At 43.4% G+C, this 27,720-nt stretch overlaps 1 protein-coding gene across 1 annotated transcript in view; it reads left to right on the top strand.

Moving 5' to 3' along the window:
- Window positions 1-19,452, top strand: part of LOC307244348 (claudin-14-like) — a gene marked incomplete at both ends in the record, with an annotated part of 33,674 nt that extends 14,222 nt beyond the window's left edge. The window contains 4 exon segments of the mRNA XM_080019498.1: window positions 18,600-18,727; window positions 18,729-18,795; window positions 18,928-19,104; window positions 19,108-19,452. Of these exon segments, the coding sequence (XP_079875624.1) occupies window positions 18,600-18,727; window positions 18,729-18,795; window positions 18,928-19,104; window positions 19,108-19,452 (717 nt within the window).
- Window positions 19,453-27,720: the final 8,268 nt, after the last annotated feature.

Below are 27,720 nucleotides of genomic sequence, written 5' to 3'. Positions count from 1 at the left end.
GAATGCTCCTTTCTTTTTGCAGTTTTACAAAAAATGAATTTTGGTCCAAATCTAATACAAATGATACAGGTGCTCTATCTCAATCCAATAGCTTTGATTCAAACAAATGCCAATATTTATTCTCTTTTCCCCTTGTCATGTGGTACATGCCAGGGTTGTCCCTTGTCTCAGCTTCTCCTCTCATCGGCAATTGAACCTCTCACCATCGCTATAAGAGCCTACCCTGTTATAGAGGGTGTTATGGTGGAAAAGGAAAAGCAAGTCATCTTGCTATATGCTGATGATATTATGTTGTACTTGACCAATGTGGGGTCATCTCTCCCTGCCCTGTCCTCCCTATTGGATGAATATAGCTGTATCTCAGGATACAAAGTAAACACAAATAAAAGTGTGATAATGCCTCTCAATTCAGAGGCCCAAGTAATACCAAGGGAAAACATCCCCTTCCGTTGGGAATCCTATAAGCTTTGTTATCTTGGTTTGCAAATACCCAACCAATTAGACCAAATCTTCTTCCTCAACTATGACCCCCTTCCAACACCAATCCCGAAAGCCTTCTTTAAAAATTTGGATTGACAGATTTCTAGATTCCTGTACAATGGTAAAGTTTCTAGAGTCAAGCTCAAAACCCTATGTTGTCCCACTGAACAAGGAGGGGTAAACCTACCTGAATTTCAGTTAAACTATCTGGCTGCTCAATCCAGAGCTATTTGGACATGGATTAAAGACTTGGAACTCCCTCCAGCGTGGAAACAAATTGAGCAGTCTCATGCAGCAAAAGTGTTGTCGAGTACTCCATTTATTCACTCTTATCACAGTCAGAAAAACGTAATTCAAAATCCTTTGACAAAACATACATCTAAAGTATGGCCCGAAGTCACAGTAAAGTGTCTGCGCAATATACAGATCTACCCCATTCCATTTCAATCCTGTTTTCCCTGGAGCATTGAGCTGGCATTACTAGAGACTGGTATAACAGAGGTATATGTACATTAGGACAGCTATATGAGCACAACAATCTGAAGTCATTTGAACAATTGAGATCCTCTTTTGAGCTTCCTTCGGCACACTTTTTTAAATACCTACAGTTTAGAGATTATATTAGAGGCAGCAGGGTGGGAAACCTGTCCCATTAGAGCAGAGTTTCTCAATTATCTTCTGTTACGCCCCCCCTAGGAAGAAGTAAACATTTTGCGCCCCCCAACTCTCCGCCGCGACTGTAAATAGTATCATTTCTCTATAAAATTGTTATAAGTACACCTCTGCATAACATTGTATCCTTATTAAAATAAAAGAAAACAAAAAAAGAAAAAAGGAAGAAATATAGATCAACTTACATCAAAGAATAACTTTATTAACATTGTTTTTTAGTCTTTAACAGAAAAGACTTAAAGTGCATCAATTTGTCTCAAATTTAAAAAAAAAATTTAAATCCTTATTTAAACTGTAAACATTTTTTGACCATTTGATACTGAAAAATAAAATGTAATATAATCAATAAATAATAATAAATTCAAATTGATCAGCAACATTAACTCAGGAGCACAATATATGAAACACTTTGAACCATCTGATACTGAAAAATAAAATTAAATATAATCAATAAATAATAATAAATTCAAATTGATCAGCAACATTAACTCAGGAGCACAATACATAAAACACTTTGACCTATAAAATAAAAATGAATAAAACAGTTTGTGCTGATTTTTTTTTATCAGAATGAGGAAGTCAGGATTAACGGCTACAATGAGCACATTTTGCAGTGCACAGATTTTCGAAGCGGGGTTTGAAGCATGATACTGCAATTCTCAGCTCTTGCTCATTGTTTAGCTGGGACCTGTACTTGGTCTTCAGTGCAGCAACAGCAGAGAAGCCAGTCTCACAAAGGGATGTTGCAAAAGGAAGAAGAATGCCCATGGCCCTCTGCCCTAAGAGTGGATACTGCCTCTCTACACTCAGCCAGAATTCACTCAGTGTCTGTGACATGAACCTCAGTCTAAATGTGGAGTCAAACCTCATATCAATGAACTGGTCCTCCTCTGCAGAGCTGAAACCAGTTGGAGCTGGTGCATTGAAAGGATCTCTCACCCAGTCATATTGGGAACTGTTTTCAGGGAAGTACTTTTTAAAGAATCCCATCAGTGATGAAATATGCTCCTTAATATATGGAATCACTGAGGTGGCATCATAGTCAGTAGTGTCAACAAATCCATGCAGGTTCTCGAATGAATCAGTATTTTCTTCATCAAGTCGCCTGCTCCACATTGCAAGCTTTCGAGTGAAAGAGCTGATCTTGCCTGTGACCTGAAGGAGGTGTTTATCATTCCCTTGAAGCTGTAGATTTAGTTCATTAGCTTTCCAAATATGTCACTCAGGTAGGCCAGTTTTGCCAGGAAGTTCTCATCACTACATTTTTCTGCGAGGTCATACTTGTCCTCCTGCTCCAAAAACATTCTTATCTGCTCTATGAGCTCAAAAACTCGGGACAAGACTTTTTCTCGTGACAGCCACCTTGCTTCACTGTGAAAGAGCATAGCTTGATGTTCAGCTCCCATCTCCTCACAGATAGCAGAGAAGACTGTTGTTTTTAGTGGTTTGGTCTTCATAATAACCTCACCTCGTCGTAACCTCACTTAATTCAGAGGAAAGGTGCCTTGATGCCAGTGCTTCTCTGTGTATAACACAGTGTGTCCACTCAACATTAGGTGAGGCCTTCTTGATGAGTGCCCGAAGTCCTTTTCTCATCCCTGCCATGGTCTGTGCACCATCACTGCAAACACCAATGCAGTTCTCCCACTTTAGCTCATTCTCAGTCAGGAAGCAGTCCAGCATTTTGAATAACTCTTCAGCTGTGGCTCTATTTCTGACATATTCACAAAAAAGTAGATCCTCACACAGGGAGTTTGTCATGTCAAAACGTACATAAGCGATAAACAAACAGTCTTTGTTGCTGTCAGTTACTTCACAGAACTGTAAGGCAAAACGTTTGTCTTTGAGTTTATCTACCAGCTGTTCTTTAAGATCGTTAGCAATGTTATTTATACGTCTGGCGACAGTATCATTGGACAGAGGGATAGACTTTAATTTTGCAGCACTTGTGTCATCCAGCATGACAGAGACCATGTCTAATGCTGCAGGCAGTATCAGCTCCTCTGCTATGGAGTGGGGTTTTTTGCACTGAGCAATTTGGTACACCACCTTATATGATGCTAACAGTGCTTGCTGGTTTACTGAAATAACATTCACAAAGCGAGAAGATTGTTGGCACTATTCAGCACGTTTTCACTGAAAAAACTCAAGCGGCTGTAGTTTATCTTTGAATTTGATGTGTTGATGAAGAAGGAGAGACCGCTGACCCTGACTTGAGTAAAATAATAGATTTATTACGAAAGAACAGCATCAGACCAGACTTGCCTAGGACGTCCGGGAGCTAACCGAGCCGGATGGATTTTCTGTCGAATGAAACTCCGGCAGGTGCTTTTATGCTAAGCCAGAGACAGTGTTGACCATCTGATTCCCCTACATAGGTCATCATTCATATTTTCACCTCCCTTATCAACGGGACCCCTGACAATGGGCTCTGTCTCTCTCTTGAGACCCCTGGCACCGTCTGTTAATAATTATTATTTTATACAATGGGTACTGTCTTGGGATGCCACTCATTTCCAGACACTTCACGACTTATCAGCGTGATTGGGGTGTAATTTCTTTAAGTGACGCCTTAATTTATTTGGCTCCATGCTGTCCGCTGCCAACATTTTTAGACACAGTAAACATACCGGTCTTTCCTCGTTTCCCACCGTAGTCACAGTGAAGCCAAGCGCTACATACGCTTCGTCATATTTCCTCGTCTTAGCTTTCGGGAGACTTACGTTTGTCTCATTATCTCCGTCTCTCTCCGTCTTTCTTTTCATCCCTGTCAAATATTTTTCCAAGTTGTCTCTTAAGGGTTTTCTATCTGCACTTCATATCTCCTGCTCTGTGCTGTGTCCTTCGTGCGGAGCAGACGTGTTTTACTTTGCACTCCGCTCTCTGCTTTGCTCTGTGCCTTGCTTCTATTTTCACCAGTCTCAGCACCTTTTTTCCTATTGTAACACTTAAAGAAGAAACAGCGGCTCTATCTTCAGCTGGACACTTATTTTATAAAGGATCATTACCAGCTTAAAGAAGAGTGGTGTATGGACACTGCTACCCCACACTGCTACCCCTGCTACACACACAGAGAGAGGACTTACTGAGAGGACTTACTGTCACTGAGGAAGCCAAGTCTCTGCGAAACTTTGAAGAATTATGCCACCTTGCAAAGAATGCTGTGGACTCCTACAGAAGGTTGCTGTACTTGAAACAACAGTATTAAATCTGAAGGATTCAGTCAACCGAGCTAACGTGAGTACTGCTAAGCTAGACAATGCTACCAGGCTTTGCCTGTCCCACAACACAGCTGGGCTCACTCTGCCAGGTGTTCTGCCAAGCAAAACAACTTACAAGCAAGATAACGAGGCTGCTTACCTGAGAAAGCCTCTGATGACAATTAAAATTCCTGAAATTCATGAAGCTAACACATGCAAGGGTCCCTCGCAATCTGAGATTAGCTCAGCGACTGGATGGCCTTCGCTGACTAGCAGCCATGAAACAGCCCAAGATAAGCCACTTGGCAACACAAGACAGCAAGCAACACTACAAACTGATAGTAATGGACAGCTGCCGGGGACCGTCGTGAAACAAAAATTTTGAAAAAAGGTTGCTGCTGTCAAACAACCAATTTTACCACTGATGAGCCTAGAAAATAGATTTGAGCAATTACTTCTCCGAGCTTTTCCAGCTGCTAAGCGCTCTAAACGTGCATGTCTATGTTAGTGGCCCCCTGCCCCCTGCCAGACAGAGATCTGAACTATTTAGCAGACTGCTTGGACTCAACACATGGCTAACAAATGTGTGCTACCTACACAAGCTGAACTTTGTTGACAACTTTAATCTGTTCTGGCTACGATCGGGCGTCTACAACCGTGCTGGCACTTTAAACCAAACCGGCCAGGCTTTGCTAATAAACAATCTAGCCTTCGCTATTATCCAGCCGACAGTAGCCGAACATGGGAACAGCACAAGGACAGTCAGCGACAAGCGCAAGGCCCTGACACAGGAGCAGAGCATCTCACCACCCGATGCCACAGCTAGCGCCCAGACTACATCGCCGTTGGGTGGTGCAACTGGTGACCAGACCACCCTGCAGCCGAATGCCGCAGCTAGCGACCAGACGACCCCGCCGGACGCCACAACTGGTGACCAGACCACCCCGCAGCCGGACACCACAGCTGGTGACCAGACCACCCTGCTGGAGGCCACAGCTAATGATCAGACACCCCGCAGCTGGAGGCCACAGCTGGTGACCAGACCACCCCGCAGCCGGACGCCACAGCTGGTGACCAGACCACCATGCTGGAGGCCACAGCTAGTGACCAGACCACCCTGCAGCCGGACGCCACAGCTGGTGATCAGACCACCCCACAGCCGGACGCCACAGCTGGTGACCAGACTACCCTGCTGGAGGCCACAGCTAGTGACCAGACCACCCAGCAGCCGGACGCCACAGCTGGCGACCAGACCACCCCGCAGCCGGATGCCACAGCTGTTGACCAGACCACCCCGCAGCCAGACGCCACAGCTGGTGACCAGATCACCTCCCACCCGGACGCCACAGCTGGTGACCAGATCACCCCGCTGACTACCTGCCCACTGGCTGCCCTCCCCAGCGCACAAGTCACCACAGCAAGCGGGACCACCGCGCTGCCAGGTGCCTCGCCCCTTGCGGAGACCACCTCGCCATCATCGGGATTTTTATCGAAATTTGCTGACCTCGCCTTCCTGGACAGGCCCTTCCCGCCCACCCCCATCATTGTCCATCACCCCCCCCCCACGACCAAACCTTCTACCCTCCCCCTGAAACCCCTCAACATACCCAGCCCCTCGGCACGCCCCCACCGGCTATCCGAAACTCCCCCTCGACCTGCCTCGCCCCTTGCGGAGACCACCTCGCCATCATCAGGATTTTTATCGAAATTTGCTGGCCTCGCCTTCCTGGACAGGCCCTTCCCGCCCACCCCCCACCCCCATCATTGTCCATCATCCCCCCCACAACCAAACCTTCTACCCTCCCCCTGAAACCCCTCAACATACCCAGCCCCTCGGCCAGCCCCCACCGGCCGTCCGAAACTCCCCCTCGACCTGCCCGCCTTTCACGACCCCCCTCCCCCTCACTCGCCCGACCCTCCGCAATTTCCCTTCAACCCGCCCGCACCAAGCGACCCCCCTTCCCCACGCCCAGCCCTCAGTGACCCCCTTCCCCCACGCCCAGCCCTCGAAAACGAGTATCCACCCCCCAGAAAGCCTCGCCCACACCCAGCTCCCAGGAACAGGCGCCAATTACCCCGAAAGCCCCCCACACACCCAGCGCCCAGAAAAGGCCCCGTCGTCTGCCCCCCCCCCCGTTCCCCATGCCCACAGTGCAGAAAAGACAGTCAAGAACCGCATCACTCAAGGCCAAATAACTGATCACACACCAGATGCCATTTCAACTTTGATAACTGTTAGAAAGAACAATCATTACTCAGCACGCACTGTATGTAAGTCAAACCTGATCTGTATTAAACCAAATCAGAGCGCCCCCTGTCCCCCAACAGACTCTTGTTCCCCCGCAGACTCATTTCAGCTGAAATTAGCGCTGCTTAATGTCTGGGCTTTGAAACAAAAAACCTTTTTGATCAATGAGCTAATAACTGAAAATGATCAACACTGTATGTTTTTAGTGGAGACCTGGCTGGACAAGGACACTGGTCCTGGGATTTTGAATGAAGCGTGTCCCCCCAGTTTTAAATCTTATCAATCAACCAGACCGAGGGGAAAGGGAGGAGGAGGAATAGCCGCCATCATGGCACTGCAGATTACGTCAAATAACGTTGACTTGGGCACATATCCATCATTCGAGTATCTTGCTATAGAAATTAGAACACACTTTCCATTAATCAGTGTGATACTGTACCGGCCACCAAAATACTCAGTATCAGTGTTTATACAGGAATTCTCAGAAATTATCTCAATCTGCCTTACTAGATATGATAAAATAATCTTAAATGGAGACCTGACTATTCATATTGACAAGGAGAACAACCCCAAAGGTTGTGAGCTTCAGAACATGCTTGACGGTTTGGGGCTGACGCAGCATATACACGAACCCACCCACCGATATGGGAACACATTAGACCTACTAATAACAGCAGGGTTAGATATTGAGAATGTGTCGGTGCAACAAATGCCCATTTCCGACCATTATTGCGTGTTCTATGAGACAAAACTAATCATGAAAACGTCCAGAAGCAAACTCCTTGTCCACAGAAGGGTCTTAGACGACAGCGCTGAGACCAAATTCTCTAATATTATGCGATCAATCAGGCCGTGCCATGACCCCCCCCTGAATGAGATAGTCCAAAATTTCTATTGCACTCTGTCAACAGTGCTAGACACAGTCGCCCCCCTAAAGGTCCAAAAGGTGAAAACTGATAGAGTTTCCCCCTGGCTGAATAACACCGATGTCAAAGACCAAAAAAAAAGGTGTAGGACAGCTGAGCGAAACTGGAGGAAATCCAAGCTCACAATTCACTGTAGCATTTACAAAGACTCCTTGACTACTTACAATACAGCAATACGACTCCCACAAAAAGATTATTTCTCCAAAATAATTTCAGAAAATACAGTTAACCACAGAGTGCTTTTCTCCACTATCGACATTTATCGGCTGATAAATGCGCCCCCCCCACTTCCACCACAGCAGTCAGCCAGGAAATGTGAGGAGTTTGCGTTCTTCTTTGAGGATAAAATAACCATGATCAGAGCGAGCATCACCCCTGACGTAAACTTAGACGAGATCAGTCAATCTCACAGAAAAGAAGTAACCATGAAGGATTTCGCCTGCATTACACTGTCAGACCTCTGCAAGACTGTTGACGAATGTAGCTCAGCCACCTCCTGCCTTGACCCTATACCAACGGCATTCTTAAAGCGGGTATTTGATAGTGTCGCGAGTCACGTCCTGATGATCATAAACATGTCACTTCAAACTGGTATCTTTCCAGACGCCTTCAAAAAGCTGTGGTGAAACCGCTACTAAAGAAGGCCAATCTAGATGTGAACGAATTGAAAAACTATAGGCCAATATCCAATCTTCCCTTCATCAGTAAGGTACTCCAGAAGATAGTTTCAGTACAAATTAACTCTTTTCTCAAAGAAAATAACATTATGGAAGAATTACAGTCAGGCTTTAGAACAAATCACAGCACAGAAACTGCCCTCACTAAAATAGTTGGTGATCTCAGGGTGAACGCTGATGCAAATAAGGTCTCCATCCTTGTCCTGCTAGATCTGAGCACAGCATTTGATACAATTGACCATGACATCCTAATCAATCGTCTTGAAACGCTGGTTGGTCTCTCCGGCAATGTGCTCAATTGGTTCAGAACATACATTATAGGGAGAAGGTTCTACGTTAAGCTGGGAGATCATGTATCAGAGAAACATGACAGCAGCTTCGGAGTCGCGCAAGGAAGTTGCCTTGGCCCTTTGCTTTTCTCACTATACATGCTCCCACTTGGGCACACCATTAGAGAGCACAATGTATGCTTCCATAGCTATGCTGATGACACACAGCTATACAACTCGGCAGAACCAAATGACACTGTAGCCATACAGTCCATCACAAACTGTTTTCTAGCGATAATTAAGTGGATGAGCAATAACTTCCTGAAGCTAAATGAAAACAAAACTGAAATCCTTCTGATTGCCCCCCCCCAAAAAAGGGACATGCTACTTAAAAACCTGGGGAAACTGGCACCCTGGGTCAAACCTGAGGTTCCAAGTTCTGGTGTCATTCTAGACTACGACCTAAGCTTCAAGTCCCATATTAACAAGGTGACGAAAGTTTCATTTTTTCACTTTAGAAATATAGCAAGAGTAAGACCTTTCATAAACCAAAAGGATTCTGAAAAGCTGATTCACGCCTTTGTATCAAGCCGGCTTGACTACTGTAATGCACTTCTCACTGGCCTTCCCAAAGTAACTACTGAAAGGCTTCAGCTCGTCCAAAACTCGGCTGCCTGACAACTAACTAGAACTAAGAAGAGAGAACACATCACCCCAGTCCTGGCTGCCTTACACTGGCTTCCAGTTACATCTAGAGTAGACTTTAAGGTCCTTCTCCTCATATATAAAGCTCTAAATGGGCAAGGACCAGAATACATCACCAACTCCCTTACTAACTATGTGCCCCCAAGAGAGCTATGATCATCTATTGCTGGCATGTTAGAAGCACCAAGTAATACACAGAAGAAAATCGGGAGTGCAGCCTTCGAAACTTATGCCCCAAAGCTTTGGAATGCACTACCTATAGATATTAGGAAAGCCGGCTCGTTTGCCATCTTTAAAAGAAAACTAAAAACGCATCTATTCACTCTAGCCTACAACTAGAGCTCTCCTGCACTGCTATTTCCTATCGGCTGTACCTACTGTTTTATTGCTGCACCTACTGTACCTAGTAGGCCTACCTAGACTTTTATTGTTTTATAACAATGAAAATAATGAATAAAATAAAAACTCACACGTAATATGGGGTCCACGCCAAGTAAGGAGAAACCAGATTGGGGTTCTCTGATCAATATGCAAATGAGAAGTAAACATGTATGGGGGGGGACAAATGTATGTCATGTATGGAAGACTGGGTCGAACACGGGGGGTTTCCCGCGAGGGGAAGCTTGAGTATGACTCAGTTAAGGAAAGTGGATGAAAGGATTGCGGAGGAAGAAAAGAGGTTAAGAAAGAAAAAGAATGTGCCAATGAAGGATTTAGTCAGATTGAATGTCCATAAACAATGTTTAGAGACTCGTGAATCGATTGTAATTTTGAACAAAATTCTGAAGTTGTGTCTATTTACAAAATAGAGAACTTTTGGATTATCTGCTGAGGTTAAGGTCCTCTAGAGGTTGAAGTCCTCAAAACCTGTTTAAAGTCCTTCTATAATTATAAACGTAAAAACCTGGTTAAAGTCCTTCTATAATTAAAACGTAAAAAAACCTGAGGTTAGAGTTCTAGAAATTTACAGACATTTACTGACATTCCAATGAAGGAGACTAGACACAGACTGAGGGACAGTTTGTTGCTTTAAAATATATGTATAGGCCACAAATCTTTAAGTGTCTAAATTAGTAGACATCGACTCCGGAAACTGCTTTGGCTTGTTTTTAATAATTCTTATGATTAATGTTTTTGATTTTGAATCTTCTAATTCTTATGATTAATGGCTTGATTGTATATGATTAATGGCTTGATTTTAATCTTTTACTCTCTGATTAATGTTTAAATCTTTTACTTTCTAATGTGGTGTTGTACAGCACTTTGAGGTGCATTTATTGTTGGAAAGGTGCTATATAAATACATTTTTACTTACTTACTTACTTACTGTGTGCTCTTGTTCAGTGCAAAAAAACCCTACTCCCTGCGGCAAAAAATAGCATGTTCCCCCTTGGCATCGCTCCAAGCCTCCCCAGGGGGGTGTGCCCCACTATTTGAGAAACACTGCATTAGAGGACTTCCAGATAGATATCATAATGCAGGAAAACATAACTCTATAAGTTTTCTATCCGTTGCCTATAACAGACTCATGAGCCTTACAGAAAATAAAGTTCTTAATATAAAGGCTAAATGGGAAATGGACATTGGCTATGCTTTCGGAGACTCTGAATGGAAGCGCATTTGTGACAGCTTTCAATCATTCTCCTAAAACAGTCGACACAAACTCTTACAGTTTAACCTTATACACAGGGTTTACCTGACACATCTATGCCTCCATAAGATTAGTAGCAGTTACTCAGAATATTGTCTTAGATGTAAGACTGAAACAGGGATTCTTTTACATATGTTCTGGATGTGTAGATGTCTGGAGCAAAACTGGAGATCTATCTTGGATACCATAAAAATAATTGTGGGGGTGGAGATCCCAACTAACCCGAGACTGGCACTTCTGGGGGACATCTCATTTTTACCAGTCAATATGAGGTGCAATGTTTGCTTTATCGGACTAGCCCTAATTGCGGTGAATAAATGTATAGCCATTCGCTGGAAAAGTGGGGAACCCCCTGATGTATCTCGTAAGTCTTGTATTTAAGCTTAGAGAGCTTTCATCATACTTACCCTCAGAAAAGATTATTTTTAATCTCGGGAAAAAAATACTGCTTTTTGATAAATGCTGGGGAGGCTTTGTAACCATTTTAAAGAATAGGAGTCCTCTTAACACTGATGTCCATGATCAGGCTTGAAGCTGCTATGTTCTGTGGGGGTCTTGGGTGCTCCCTGGGGCTGTTGGCTGTGTTCGCTGGCGCTGGTGGGTGCGTAGGGCTTCTGTATCTACGTATCTGTATGTTCTATAAACCACTAACGGTCTGGGTAAACCCCCAGAAAGGCTGAGTGCATTGTAACAATATGAAAAGGAATGATATAGTGCTTGTGTTACCCTGTTAGTATGTCTATCGCTTGTACTATTTCTGTTTTTACTGCTATATCTGTCATAATGAATGATGTTATTATAAATCTTGTTATAATTATGATTCATTTATTTATTTATTTTATTTCACTTTATTTTTTTACTTTATCTTTTTATTTTGCTTATGTATTTATGTTTTTATTTATTTATTCATTTGTTTGTTTGTTTATTTATTTATTTATTGATTTTCTTTGTCCATTATGGACCATTATGAATGGGGGGGGGTTGATGTCTGATGATGTTGTTACTGATTGTATTGTTGTATTGTATCTTTTGTTGTGGGGGGGGGGGGGGGAGACTCAATAAACATATTGTTTAAAAAAAAAAAAAGACTCCTAAGATCAAGCAGCTCGTCCGTAATGCAAAGGTTATCATCAACTCCCCGCAAAAAAAATGAACAGCTGTGCGGTGTCCGTGGCATCTGTGCGCTCATCACATCACAGCAAATCAAAAGCACAGGCTTTATTTCACATTTGATGTTTTAAGTTAGCTGACAAGTCTTCGATTCGCCGCACAACTGTGTATCTGGACATGCTAACGTTGTTGAAGTCTCGTTCTTTGATTGCTCTTGTTTTGTGGAGAAGCTGCCTTGTTCAAGACAGTAGCGCCACCTAGTGTTCAAACTAAGAAGTACAATACAGTCAAGCGCAAGTTTCATGTGTGGGCAATATTCCATTATATTTTTAGAATTTGCTGCGGGCCAATTAAAAATGGACCATGGGCCACATTTGGCCAGCGGGCCGTAGTTTGGACATCCCTGGATTATGTTATACATTTTCTGCATTTATAGTTTCGGCATTCTATTTTGATGTTTTACATTTTTGATGTCATACATGTTTTAGTATTTAGATCTTACAATGGTGTTTTTTCATTATCTCTGTGATTAAAAGGGTGGAATGTAAAAATATATCTTAATCTATGTAATCACATAAACATACAGTATATGCATACACATAATGAAGAACACAACCTCATATAACATATGAGGTCACATATCTTTATTTAAGCGCACAGTGTTAATTCCCAGACATTCCAACATTGGAGTCTAGCCGCTGATATAATTGTTTTCAGCCTCACTGCGATGCAGTTGCAAGAGCAGGAACAACACCTCATTGTCTTTTGTGCGTCACCAAGTTTACCTTATCGTAATGATCCTATGAATCTGTGACGCCAACCTGACCATATATTTTCTGACTCCTCAAAAATAAACTGTTCGTCTAAGGGAGTTTCTCTCGAGCATATCTCTGATCCGACCCTTGATCAAGCAAAAACCAACATCTGTCCGCCTCTTTATTCAAAACCACCGACTGGCAAACTGCAGATTAAAGCGACCCTTTAATTTCTGTAACAGAACGAAGGGTGAGACACATAAAGAATATGATATTCTGATGTCACAATGAACAGGAAAGGCTGAAGGGCTACAGCTCTGTATTTCTGCCTTATATCTCACTGCAGGGCTCTTCCAGAAGCACAAGTAGGCTACACACATTTTCTTTTCTCAGTTGATGGATGATTTATTAATTCATTGATTGCAACGGATTTACCTGTGTCGATAGGCTATATCCAATTCATTACTTTTGTGCATCACAAAAGTGGATCAATCAATTGTGATCCATCACAATAAGCTTGATGATATAAAAACGTGTCTCATTTCTTGTTCTGTTTGTCAATCATTAAGGCTGATTTTAGCTATTCCTTTTTCCCTCCCTCAAAGTGTCCTTCGGCCAGTGCTATCCATGCCCACTTGCTATAAACAATCAGTCCAGACAATGAGGCTTGTGTATGCAACAGTCCTGTTCAGAGAAGCATTGAACCTGTGAACAATGATCGGAATGTCACAATATCTTATATGGTCAGCATCATCTGTCCGTCTTTGAGGAAAGCTCGGAAGTTGGTTAATATCTGCCATTGGTTCACTAGATGAAATGTGTTACGGTATTGACTAAGTGTGCGACTCTAATAACTAGATGGAGTGGGTGTGGTGTGGGAGTGTGTCTTTTTGGGTCGTCTGATTTTTGTAATTTTTTTGGGGGGGGCATATTTCCCAGGGGAACATTTTGTCTGACACGTGGAGGAAGTAAGAAAAAAGGAGGTAACAATGGTCAATGCTTAACTACCCTTGGTGTTGAGCTGTTTGTCCGAGCTGAAAATGCGATGGGGAGGCTAATGGCGTAAGAATGATGAACAAATCCACGAGTCACTGCAAGCATGCAGGAGAGAGATGGGAGCATGTTGTGATCTCGCAAGAAGACGGAAGCGGAAGTGAGTGGTGAGTGGAGACCCACCATGGCCGCGCCCTGCTACACTAACACACCGGCGGCTCCACCTCAGACAAAATAAAATAACAAAGCGAATGTCAAATAATATTTATATATATAAATGTAAAAAAGGGAACACTGCGCAAAACCAAAGTTGAGGACCTTGAGGATTATATAGATTTTTTTTATAACGAATACGTGATGGTAGACGACCAGGACCGTAATAATCCCACGAAAAGGAAGAAAACCGACTCAGCACCGGAACCAGATGATCTCATACCGGGTGCTGTAGAGGTGAGTGTCTTGGATGAGATTAACAAGAAGCTGGACATGCTTGGTCCACTTCTACGAGACATAACCGAGATCAAAGCCAGCCTTGATTTCCTGCACCGCATGGTCAGCGAAATGCAAAAAGACAACACGAATGTAAAAACATCCGCGAAGCGCCTCACAGTGGAGATGGAAGTTGTAAATAAAATAATGAAAGAGACTATCCTGGATATACAATCCAGAAGTTTGCGGGACAACCTCATCTTTTCTGGGATCCCAGAGAACAACACCGAGTCCCCAGAAAATATGGTGAAAGACTTTCTCCGCACCCCACTGAAACTCCATATGGACTCCGTGAAGCAGATCACTTTCCACTAGGTTCTGTGGCTGGTACACCCCGTGGGGAACCGTCCCCGCTCCATCATTGTCATCATTGGGTACGGACGATCAATTCCCCGGGAGATCAATGACTGACGGAAGGCGCTGTATCCTGTCCTGAAGGAGAACCGGCAGAAGCGTAGACGTGTATCGATGGTTGTTGATAAACTATATATAGACGGTCTGTTATACCAAGACTACACCCTGGTTTTTTTGATAATTATGTATGTATTCTTGTAATTGTGGTTAATATATACTGCACGATGTAGGAATAGGTATGCTATCTATGTCAGGATTTAAAATATCGCTCACTCTCATCTCACCCTCCTAATTCCCCCTCCCTACTTCTCTCACCATCTCACCTCCCTAATCCCTCTCTCCTCACTTCTCCTATCACTCTCACTCTATTATGTCTCTCACTTTATGTATGTCTAATCCGGCAGTGTTCTATGTTTATCTTTGTCTACTTGTCATTTCTTTGTGTAGTTATGTATCGCTACAAACTTCCTGCAATACAGCGAAAAGGAATGTAAAGAAGTAAATCCCAGATTTATCTATGGAAAAGCATGGGAATATATAGCTCTTGCCTTGGATGCACTGTGCCATCAACCCCTAACTAACTGTAATGACAGCCATTAAGGTTGTTAGTTGGAATGTGAGAGGCCTCACCAAGATGAACCTCAGCTTTTGTCTACTGCAAGAAAACCAACTCACTGCATCTGAGCACCTCAAACTCAAGGCTAAATGGGTTAATCAGATGTTTTCCGCATCATACAACTCAAAAAAAAGAGGTGTCTCTATATTGATCAATAAAAGTATCCCATATCAAAATAAAACGACAATATCAGACCCAGAAGGGCATTACATAATGATTAATGGGATTTTAGGAAACATCAAATTAACCATAGCTAATATTTATGGCCCCAATGAGGATGACCCACATTTCTTTCTCAATATATTTTCAAAACAAGAATTCGCTGAATCAATTATCATATTGGGAGGAGACTTCAACACAGTACTGGATCAAAGTTTAGACTGTTCTCAAGCCAAAAATATTCTGAAATCCTGGCGTTTGTCGGACACTATAAAACAATATATGAATGATCTTGATCTTGGGGATTGTTGGTGACCAAATAACCCTCATTCTAGAGAATACACCCCAACAAGGTTTCTCGAGAATCTACCTTTTCTTGATAAGTAACTCCACACTGTCCAAAATCACCAATCCCGAAATCCACCCTATTGTAATTTCGGATCACGGGCCGATTAGTTTCAACCTGATAAATGAAACAAACCGGAACACTCCCGGCAGGTGGCGGTTTAACACCTCACTTTTGACAGATAAAGAATTTAACCATTTCTTCTTCAGAGAATGGACTTCCTTCCTTGAACTGAATGACTCCCCAGAAATATCACCATCCTTACAGCTAAGGCAGTTCTAAGAGGTAGTATTATTTAATTCTCCACCCACAAGAAAAAGAAAGGACAAGAATGCCAAAATAAACTCAAACAGCGACTAAAGGAGTTGCACTCCCAACGAGCCCACTGAGCAAATCCGAAATGAGATCCGGCCAGTTACATCTCAACTTGATACAATCATCCATCAAAAGACACAATTCCTTATGCAACAAACAAGAGCAAATTATTTTGAATTCAATGATGACTCAGGTAAATTTCTTGCCAATCAATTGAAACGCAATAAAGAAAAATCACTTATTACAGCCATCAAAGATCCACAGTGTAGAATAACATACATCAAAAACAAGCAAGACATCAGTAACACTTTTAGAGACTTTTATAATAACCTATATCACTCGGATAATGAATCTAATATATCAAACATTCACTCATTCCTTGATGATATTGACCTTCCTTGGCTTTCGACGGAGCAGGCTAACAGCTTGGATCAGTCACTTGCTCTTGAAGGACTCAGGAAAGCTCTCTTCTCTTTGCTGAACCATAAATCACCTGGATCAGATGGCTACCCAGTGGAATTTTATAAACACTTCTGTCCACTTAGCTCCCCATTTTTCATCAGAATGGTTACATGGGTCAAGTCAACCTCCACCATGCCTCCACACATGAATACTGCTCTCATTTCGGTTTTGCTCAAACCCAATAAGGACCCAACCCTCACCTCCAATTATAGACCCATAAGCCTTATCAATTGCAATGACAAGGCAAGACAAGATATCGTCTGCATACTAACTGATTTTGTGAACAGAGTTTCCTGTTTGTATGCCTACAATATTACTGTTTTGACGGATGGCCGCCGCGAGGGGTTCAATAAAGATGGCAAATAACTTCACTCCATTGCTCAAATCCATTGAAGAAGACCTCATTCGATGGTACAACCTACCCATCTCACTAATTGGTAGGATAGCAGCAGTGAAAATGAATATACTTCCAAAAATAAACAATGTATTTTCAATGACCCCAGTGCAACCAACAGTACATTGGTTTAATACTCTGGACTCAATAGTCAACAAATTTTATTGGAAATACAAGAAACCGAGAATTAAACTAGCAACGCGACAGACAAACAAAGACTGTGGAGGCCTAGCAGCCCCAAACTTTAGGTACTACTATCTAGCAAACCATCTTCAATTTATAAGTAAATGGTTACAACCAGAGCAACAATTGGCCCATAGATGGCGGGGACGTTGAACAAACTGAATGTCAGGATTTATCATTATCTGATCTCCCATTCCTTACTGAATCAATAAAGAAACATAATTGCTTTAAAAACCCATTTATTACAACAACTCTGTCAGCCTGGTGGAAATTCCTTAAACTCAGTGGTCACATTCTATCTCCAAACAAATTCACGCCAATCTGGCACAATCCAGATTTTCTGGTTAAAAATAGACCAATAATCTTCAGGTCTTGGAAATGTCAAGGAATTACTCATCTGGAACACATTTTTGAAAATAATTTGCTTATATCCTTCCCAACCCAAAGTAACAAAGGTATAATATCGGTGGCCACGGCTTCCTTCAATTCCTTCATTTACAGCAGTCTCTAAAAGTTAAAATCAAATTGACAAACAACATCCTACAATTACCTCAAATGATTAAACATCTTACTCATATTGGTCACTTGAAAAGTCCCTTTTCCAGAATATACAAACGTTTATTAAAGACAGATGACACCTTATCTTTACCTACAATGGAATGGGAAAGAGACCTTGCTGTTCCCACCGATATCAACCTGTGGAAGCTTATTAGCAACAACACCTTTTTTATGACCCGCAATTCCAAAATGCAACTCATCCAATATAAATTCTTGCACAGAGCTCATATCACAGAACACAAAATGTTCAAAATGGGTTTTGTGGATAAAGACGTTTGCTCTCACTGTTCCCTAGATACCAGAGATGACTACTTTCATGCCTTCTGGCTCTGCCCACCTTTCCTAGCATTTTGGACCAACATCACCAAGAAGCTATCAACCCGTCTGGGTCGCAGCATTCCAGTCCCCACGTCGTTATGTCTTCTCGGAGACCTCTCCTCAGTGGACCCACCACTGAAACACCACAAACTCATTTTGATCGCCTTAACAATTGCAAATAAAACAATATTACTCAATTACTGTTTGGAAACACATGGTTCAGGTTGAAAATGGGAATCTTTTTAACCTCGCACTGAACCTGAACCTGTCCAGTTGAACCATATACTGTAGAGAAAACACCGCACATAGGGATTTGACCAACCTCCACCATTGAAAAGTTAGTGTTTTGTAAATCGTGGCCTGGATGTTTCTTTTATTGTGAATGTTTAATCAAACCCCCCCCCCCCCCCCGCCGCTTCTCACTCTCCCTACCCGAAAACCAGTGGGCCAGTTAACGAAGAGACACCCTCAAAGGAGAATGCTGGTACAGGGGAGAGGCTCCGCGCACTCATTAGTCACAGCTCGCCAGAGACCCAGATCGGAGGACGTACATATCCCATGGCTATAGCCACAGTCACTCAGGGGGACCCTTAAAAAATTAAATAAATGACTCAGAATTTGGCAGATAAGGGGAAAAATTCAGTTTGTTTTCAAGATAAGATTTAACTGTGATTTCACAATCCTCATGGTGATTCAGCATGCCCTGTCTCTCTCTGCAGTGGCTAGCATGGTTGTTGAGCTGCTTGGCTTCTTCTTGGGCTTGCTGGGGCAGCACAGCCTATGTGGGCTCCAACATCATCACTGTGACTTCCTTCATGAAGGGCCTTTGGATGGAGTCTGTGTGTGTGTCACAGCACAGGCATTTACCAGTGTGAGTTACACCCGTCTGTTCTAGCACTGCCAGCCGATCTTCAGGTAAGTAGTTCAGTGGAGGACAAAAGGGTGGTGATCCCACTGACTGGTGAGTGAACATGGAAGTGACATAAGTTTCCACTGGTATATGAGATGAATACATGACACTGATCCATCTATTCTCCTTTGCTCTAGGCTGCCCAGGCACTAATGGTGCTCTTGTGTGTCAGCTTTACCCTAACCAACCTAATTTCTGCCGCCGGGATGAAGGGCACGCACTGTGCCAGCGGCTCGCCTGCCAAGGGCCCACTGCTGGTGAGTGGGGCCGCCAGCTTCATTTGCACCGGCGCGCTCTGCCTGCTCACCATGTCCTAGATGACCCACAGCGTCATCTGGGACTTCCACAACCCCCTTGTCCCCAGCGGCATGAAATACGAGATCGGCCTTGCCGTTTACCTGGCCTACACTTCCTCCTGCCTCAGTCTGAGTGCCGGCCTGGTGCTGTGCCGGAGTGCCAGCAGGGACCAGCCGCACAGGGACTATGCCCAGGTGCGAAGATGTCACTTTTTAAACCCTCCGCCCCAGCCTCCTCTCCCCTTCTTCAGCACCATACACACCGCTGCTCCTCCATACCAGCTGCCAGAAGCAGTGAAAGACAATCGTCCTCCGTCGCTTCTGTCCATTTCCAGCAGTGGCTACAGACTCAATGACTATGTCTGAGAAATGGGGAGAAAAAAAGAGACACTAACACAATGATGACTCTGCAGATGAACTAGAAGTATAGTGCTGTACATTATTACTAGTGTACTGTATTGTACACTATTTAATTTCATGTATATCCTCTCATTCTGCTGCTGCAACACCTATGCATTTCCCAGGGAATCAATAAAGCAGTGATTCTCTAAGTGGCGTATGAGGCACATAGCCTTAATCCTAAACCTTAGGGGGTCAGTGAAAAAATAAATAAAAGTGTGTCTAAATTTGTGTGTGTTTGTGTGTCTCCATCAAAGGTTTTTGGGTGAAAAAAATGTTAAAAAAGAGTTTTAATTATTTTTTGTGTGCTTTCTGTCGCTACAATGTTACTTCACAATGTTAAGGTAACCCCTGCTATAAAGCACCAACTTACCAACCAACCACCAACACATGATAGCCTGTGTCAATGGCACAAACCACACAGCTCTCATATTTTGGACGCATCGCACGGTCACTTGTGTACCCTCAACACTCAACTATTGACACCCTAGTGATGAAATTCAGGTCAGAAAAATCCATCCGGATTACCAAGGATAGCCAGGAAGAAGCAATCAAGCCCGAACGCAATCAAACCAACTTCTGGCCAATCAGAGTGCAGCCACGCGTCACCCTCATTCAGTCACCATGGCACTGTGACACTGGGTATAAGTTCCTGTTTATCTAGTTCCTGTTTATCTTTCTGTTTTGCACTGTGTTATTGAGGGAGTTTTCACTGTAGTGGGTAATTGGCCAAAAAGTTCTTCCCGGGCAGGATAATTGGCGTTAAGTGTAAGTGTGTCTGGGTGTAAGGAGGGAGACGAGAGGGAGGAAGTCAGGTAGAGACGAGACACAAGGACAGAGCCAGCGAGTTCTTCTCCATCTGTTCAGTTACCTCGGAAGTGTTGGAGTACCTTGACAGGCATGCAAACTGTAGAGGGTTGTATAAAGTGAGAAGGATGCGTGAGCAGAGAAAAAAACAGACCCATTAGGGGCTTCTGGGGTTATGCTCTGCGGGCATTTCCTTTTTGAAAAGTAAGTTACTAAATGCTAATTTTTAATTACTTTTAGGATCACTTTAGGGTTGACTTGATCACAAGTTAAAAGAATTACAAGACTGTGCAAAATTAAGTACAAATTATGAATTTATTAAGTGCAAAAGGCAGCCCCACTAGATACATAACTAATTAAAAACTTGATACTCTCCAAGAACAATATTGCTAAAGTAGACAATTCCGGGAAATTGTGTGGGTGCTTGCCGGAACGCACCGCCAACTCAGTAGATGTCGTTGAGTTTGTAGCGTGAATTAAGTGTGAAGTGGATGTAGTGGTCAGTTGCCAACAGAGCCGGTCCTGACCTCCATGGCACCCTACACAAAATTCTATGTGACTAATTCACCCTGAGGGTCCGTGTCAACAGGGAGGGTCCCTCTCATCAAGTTGATGGCACTTTACTGAACACACTGAAATTATACAAATCAAAAAAACTTTTACTTACATTGTCATCACTTTGAAATTACATGGAGGATTGGGGCGCTTTAGAACAAAACTCGCGTTATCTCCAATAATAATAATAATAATAATAATAATAATAATAATAATAATAATAACTGGGATTTATATAGCGCCTTTCACAAACCCAAGGACAGTTTACAATGTAAAACAAGAAACAAAACAAGACAAGACAGATAAATTGAAATAAATAAAGAACAGGAAAAAAAAAAGGAAACCAAAAAGGGTCAGGGACAGAAGGCCTTGTTGAACAGGTAGGTTTTGAGGAGGTTTTTGAAGGTGGCCAGAGATGGAGCATTTTGAATGTTAGTGGGGAGAAAGTTCCAGAGGGTGGGGACTGCCACACTATAGGCTCTGTCCCCAAAAATTCTTAGCCTTTTACAAGGGGTGGAGAGCAGACCTGTGTCCGAGGACCGCAGCTTCCGGGCCGGGCGTAGGGTTGGAGGAGGTCTGTGAGGTACTGCGGGGTAAGGGCGTGGAGGGATTTGTAGGTTAGTAGTAGGGTTATGTTGGAAATACAGTTTTTGACAGGGAGCCAGTGGAAAAGGACGAGGGTGGGGGTGATGTGCTGCCAGGGCTTGGTGCGGGTGAGAACTCTGGCAGCAGAGTTTTGAACGTACTGGAGCCTGTCCAGGACTTTATTTGGAACCCCGGACAGGACTCCATTGCAGTAGTCCAGACGGGAGTTGATGAAAGCGTGGATTAGTGTTTCTGCCTCAGACTCAGATAGTGATGGGCGGAGTCTGGAGATGTTATTGAAGTGGAAGAAGGAATATTTGGTTATGGATTTGATGTGTGAGTGAAATTAAAGGTTTGAATCGAGGATGACGCCCAGGTTGCGTACTTCGGGGGATGGGAAGATAGAGCAGCCATCAACAACCAGGAGCAGATCTCCAACCTTTCTGAGCAGTGCCCTGGGACTGCTCAGAACCATGAGTTTGGTTTTGTTATTGTTGAGTTTGAAATGGGGTGGGGAGCAGAGGTGAGGAAGGTTACTCCGCTCCTGACCATCATGCACTTTCCATGCACCCAACTGCGATGAATAATTGTGACCCACTGCAGCAAACAACACTATCCAGCGCATTTCTAAAATCATCAGGAGCAGCAAAATAAGTTGAAAAAAACCTTTCTTGAAGGAAAATGAGATTTTTCCAGATTTGTGTTCCTTTGTGTTTTTTTTTAATCTCTCAACGTATTCCCAAAACCAAGTTTGATTTATAAATAAGAGAAAAATGTAAACTGTCGAGTTAAATATTCCTATTAGATTACATGGGGAAACACAGTTCATTACCGAGATGCTGAATAGCGCTGAACAACGCCGATCGATCGTTTACTTTAAAGTGACCGTCCAGGTGAAGATCATTCCTCCATATTCCATGTGATGTGAAGTAACAATGTGGAACCGTTTTGATAGAGTTCAACCTTTAAATGGTACTACTTTTACACACACACGGAGACATCATTGTGGAGGGGGTGTGTACCAACGTGTACCATCAAAGAAGAAATGCTGACGTCCCTTCTGTAAACAAGACAAGGCTCATCGGTTTCACTTGTCTGTGAAAACTTTCATCTCCGTGTTGTTATGGATTACGAGAAGCAGGTGGAGGAAGATCTAAATCAGTGGTCCCCAAACTAAGGCCCGCGGGCCGGATACAGCCCGCCTCCACATTTGGCCTGGCCCCCTGAACAATACAGAGACGCATTATGATTTTTTTTTCAGTCTGGCCACGCGAATCCTGGACTAGCCCCTGTCAAATAGAACGGAATAATGGCGAAAAGGTTAGGTAAGATAAAAATTGATTCAGAATGCAGGGTATTTAACCTGCAGTGGTCAAACGATTATTTTTTTTGTTCAATGCAAAGAAAAGGCTGTTTGTCTCATCTGTCAAGAGGCGGTGGCGGTATTCAAAGAATACAATCTGCGCCGACACTATGAATCCTGTCACAAAGACAAGTATGATAACTTGCAAGGCCAAATGCGAGCAGACAAACTCTCAAAGCTAAAAAGTGGACTGTTAGCTCAGCGGAATACATTTGTACTCCAAGCTCAGCTGAACCAGTCATCCATTCGGGCCAGCTTTCAGGTTGCTCAACTGATAGCAAGCAGCGGTAAACCTTTCACTGATGGAGAGTTTGTCAAGAAATGTTTGAATGCTGTCGCGGAAGAGGTGTGTCCCGAGAAGAAAGATGTCTTTAATGCCGTGAGTCTGTCGGCGAGTACAATCACCAGACGTATTGAAGAAATCGGGTGTAATGTATATGCCCAGCTGCAGCAGAAGACGAAAGAATTTGACTTTTTTTCATTAGCACTGGATGAGAGCACGGACGTGCAAGACACAGCGCAGCTGCTCATTTTTATTCGTGGAGTTAGCGCAAACTTTGAGATGTGCGAGGAGCTGGCAGCCCTCCAAAGTCTCAAAGGGACTACAACGGGGGAGGATATTTTCGGCAAAGTATGGCAATGCACAGAAGAGTTGGACCTAGACTGGTCAAAGCTTGCCAGCAGCACGACTGACGGGGCTCCTAGTATGGTAGGCGCGTCTCGGGGTCTAATGGGACAGGTGAACCGGGAGATGGAAGAATGGGGTCTCACCGCCCCGCTACAAAACCACTGCCTAATTCACCAGCAAGCACTGTGCTGCAAAGTGTTGAAGTGGGATTCTGTCATGAAGGTTGTGGTGTCATGCATAAACTTAATCAGAGCAAAGGGACTTAAACACTTATTATAATAATAATATAATATAATAACAATAATTCCTGTGTGAACTGAAGTCTGCGCACGGCTACACAGCGGTCCGATGGTTGAGCTGGGGCAGAGTTTTGAGGCGTTTTTACGAGCTGCTACCTGAAATTAACGCATTTCTTCATTCAAAAGACAAAACGGTCCCAGAGCTGATTGACCCAGAATGGAAATGGCACCTGGCATTTTTAACAGACGTGACAGAAATGCTGAACAGCCTTAACTTGCAGCTACAAGGCCCGGGGAAACTCGTTTGCGACATGTATTCTCACATAAAAGTATTTGAGCTAAAACTTGCGCTGCTTTTGGAACATGTGAAAAAGCACAACTTCATCCATCTCCCTGCTACCCAAAACCTCTCTGCAGAGAACCCAGCGGTCCCGTTCCCAGCTGAAAAGTGTGTGGAAGCACTGGAAATGCTGAAGGCGGAGTTCGGTGTGCGATTCCGGCAACTACATGTTAATGCAAAAGAAATCCGTCTTTTCCAGAACCCCTTTCTTGCCGACATCGATGAAGCCCAGCCTTCTTATCAGTTTGAGTTGGCCGAGTTACAGAACTGTGATGTTCTGAAAGACGCATTCAAGCCCAACAGTCTCATTGACTTCGATGCCGCCCTCCCAAACGACACGTACCCTAACATAAAAAAAACACTCAATGAAGATGTTTACACTTTTTGGCAGCACGTATATCTGCGAGCAAACCTTTTCACACATGAAACACCTGAAAACTCAGATGAGATCAAGATTGACAGATGAACATCTGCATCAGTGTTTGAGACTGGCTGTGACTAGAATGGAACCTGACATTGAACTTCTCACCAGCCAGATGCAGGCCCACAGTTCACACTGATGAACATACATAGGTAAGCTCACTTTTCTGACTTGAATGAGTCATTCTGAGTACAAACAAATTTAATCATAATAAAATCTACTGCGATAAAATCCATCTCCACAACCATACTGGTAGTGAAATGTATTGTGCTGTGTAGGTGCTGTATCACTTAGTTTGGTTTCTCAGCCTGCTTGCTTTGTGGTTTTCACAGGGAAGTTGGGGAAAGATAGCTGCAAACAGCGGTGTCTACAAGCCTACTGGAACCTACAAAAGGATTATAAGGAAAGAACACAAGAACTTTGAGAGACTGCTCATATGAGTCATTTGAGTAAGAGATTCTGCTCTGACAACTAAGCTAAACTTTTACCTGTTAAGATTGTGCACGGCACAACAGAAAGTTAACGTTCAATTGACTTTTTTTCTGTGAGGAACCCAGAGAGGGTTGTTTGGTTATTATTTATTTCATAAATAGTGTTATTTATTTCATTAATAGTGTTATTATTAATTTCCTGACTTTTTTTTCTGTGAAGATCCCGGAAAGGGTTATTAATATTTGGTTATGTGTGGCTTTCTGGAAAACAATAATTGTTTATGTTTAGGCACCCCTGCGATCGTCACACTTTTTCTGTTACAAACTGACCCCGGCCCCCATCAGAGAAGGGAAAAGTTATGTGGCCCTCACAGGAAAAAGTTTGGGTACCCCTGATCTAAATCATATCACAGACCTTAATCTGACCAGTGCAATGGATCCAAGTCAGTGTAAGCAGCGCATACTGGACTTAATTTTCCACCATGATAGTCAGTAGTCAGTAGTCGGTAGTCTTCCGACAGCGACACTGAGAAAAACAGCGATGCTGAATCTGATATTATCCTGGATTTGGAGAACATTTCAAACAGCGGATTTAAACCTGATTGTGAAATGGAATATTTTTAAGAACCACCGAAGGAGACTGACGATACGCCGGTTGTTGATGACGTGATGAAGTCCGTTGAGGTTGGTGATTGACAGATTATGAACAAGTAGAAATGTACAAGATTCTCAAGCTTACCTTCAAACACAGTCAGGGGCGAAAAGAAAATGAAAAGAGGCCCCAAACAGGCTCTCAAGAGTGTGGCTGGGGTAGGGTTGGGGTTAGCCCACATAATAACTCCAAGAACTTAGAAGATATTTGGCACACACACATTTATATAATAAATGACACACCTAGGCTGATTTTCAGAGACTCATATTATTGATAGACTCGACATTTTGTTGTGTTGTCCGCACTTTTAAACTCCTAAATAATTCCACTTTTATAAAACATGTATATTCTTACTATTAAATAAAGCTTTTTTAGAAAACAAAAGATGTTGTGTGTCGATGACGCTGTTCAACATTCCCTCAAAACACAAGAACAATGCAGAGATTGCTCAATTCAGCAGGGTGTCAAGTCCCCATTGAGCAGGGTGTCAAGTAGCCAGTTGACAACTTGCGAGGCTCTGTTGGTCACCCAACCATTTGCATTCTGGGAGCTAGCTGAATGAACCAAGTATGGGGGAAAACTTTGAAGGTGATTTTCTCAGAAACAAGGTTTGCCACACCCTTGTCATTAACAAGTCATAGCTTTAAAAATATTTGCTTGATTTGCATAAGTGACACCTTGCTTGGGAACTCCGATTCTTCACTTTCAAATGTTGCGGAAAAATGTCACCAAATGTACCTAAAGTATCCGGTGGGTCACAATTATGTTGTGGTAGCGGATTCTGTGACCCCCCCCGAATGGGACCTTAATTGTCAAGGGTGCTGTCTCTGATTAATGGCAAGGCAGTAGGTACATTGGTTGACTCTGGTTCTACGGTGAAAATCATATGCACAGACATACTGCCCGAAGACCTCCAGTGGTGTGCTACAGCGTTGCCCCTTATCACAGTGACCAGAGATAGAACATCCATGTTGGGTCATTGAACAGTCAATATTATCCAGTTGGGTGAGCAGACTTTCCCCTACTCTGTGGGGTAGCTGAAATTCAGAAGGCATGCCTGCTAGGTTTTAACATCATGAGGGATACCAATGCTGTGTTGGATGTTGGACAGTGGACAGTGACATACATGGACGGTCCCCCACTACCTCTAATATGTGCTAATGACCTGGCTGAATCAATCCGGACAACCAGCATACCAGACGGACTGCTGCCGAACATAGACACCAGCCCAGAGCTTCCTGAGTTTCCAACTATGCATGTTGTTCAACCTGGACCAGCAGATGGAATCTCCTCTCAAATTCCACAACCCTTATGCGTTGAGACAGAAGCCCACTCAAAGGAACCAACAGCTTTCCCATGGGCGGATATGGTTCAGCATGGTGACCAATCAGGTTTTACACCCTTGTCCACAGGTGTGGTCGCCTCACTGGCGCATCCACCACGACATTCCAGCCCAGACTTCCAAGCGTGCCTGACTGGAGAACCCGCGACTCACAATGTGGCTGTGAGTGGTAATGCCACGTGTGGTACTTCACAAAAGCCGCCAACACAAGAGGAAACGGTCAAGTCAGTGCTGGAGAATAATAGTTGTTGTCCAAGATGCATCAGCAGCAGCTATGGGATTTGCTGTATGAGTTCCGGTCAGTTTTTGCCACTTCACCTTCCTACCTGGGCAGGACCCACCTAATCCAGCATGAGATTGATACAGGCACAGCTCACCCCATTCATCAGCGACAATGTCGCATACTGCGGAATATTGAACCGTTGTCGCGACCAAAAAAGGTCCAGACCTGGGATAGTAAGAAGTCTGGATCTCTGGATGACCTTTCTATCTATTCTGGCCTCGAAAAAACTCTGGAACTGAACAAAGTCTGATGTAAAAAAAAGTATTGTTTATCTCAGAGTGAAGTACAATAACAAACAGTGAGAGGGACCCTGGAGTCCAGCTTACCAACCAAACCTTTTGGGCTTCCTAATACCCCGAGATGTACCCTTCTCCAATTACATGGTCTGCCCCTTTCAGCGCTGGGAACCAATCACAGTCTTGTTGTCCACAAATGTTTAATTTTTTTGGGGTGCGTTTTAAAGAACAAATCACAGTCTTTGTGGGGTGTGGGCCAATCACAGCCCTGTCACCATGCAGCCTCTCTTTTCCTGGAAGAAAGATTTTTTACACAGTTCTTGGAACCCCTGCACCATATACAGTATGGGCAT

Source organism: Zeus faber, assembly GCF_960531495.2.
Source record: "Zeus faber genome assembly, chromosome: 18".
Lineage (NCBI taxonomy): Eukaryota > Metazoa > Chordata > Actinopteri > Zeiformes > Zeidae > Zeus > Zeus faber.
This window is presented reverse-complemented; position numbering and strand designations above follow the sequence as displayed.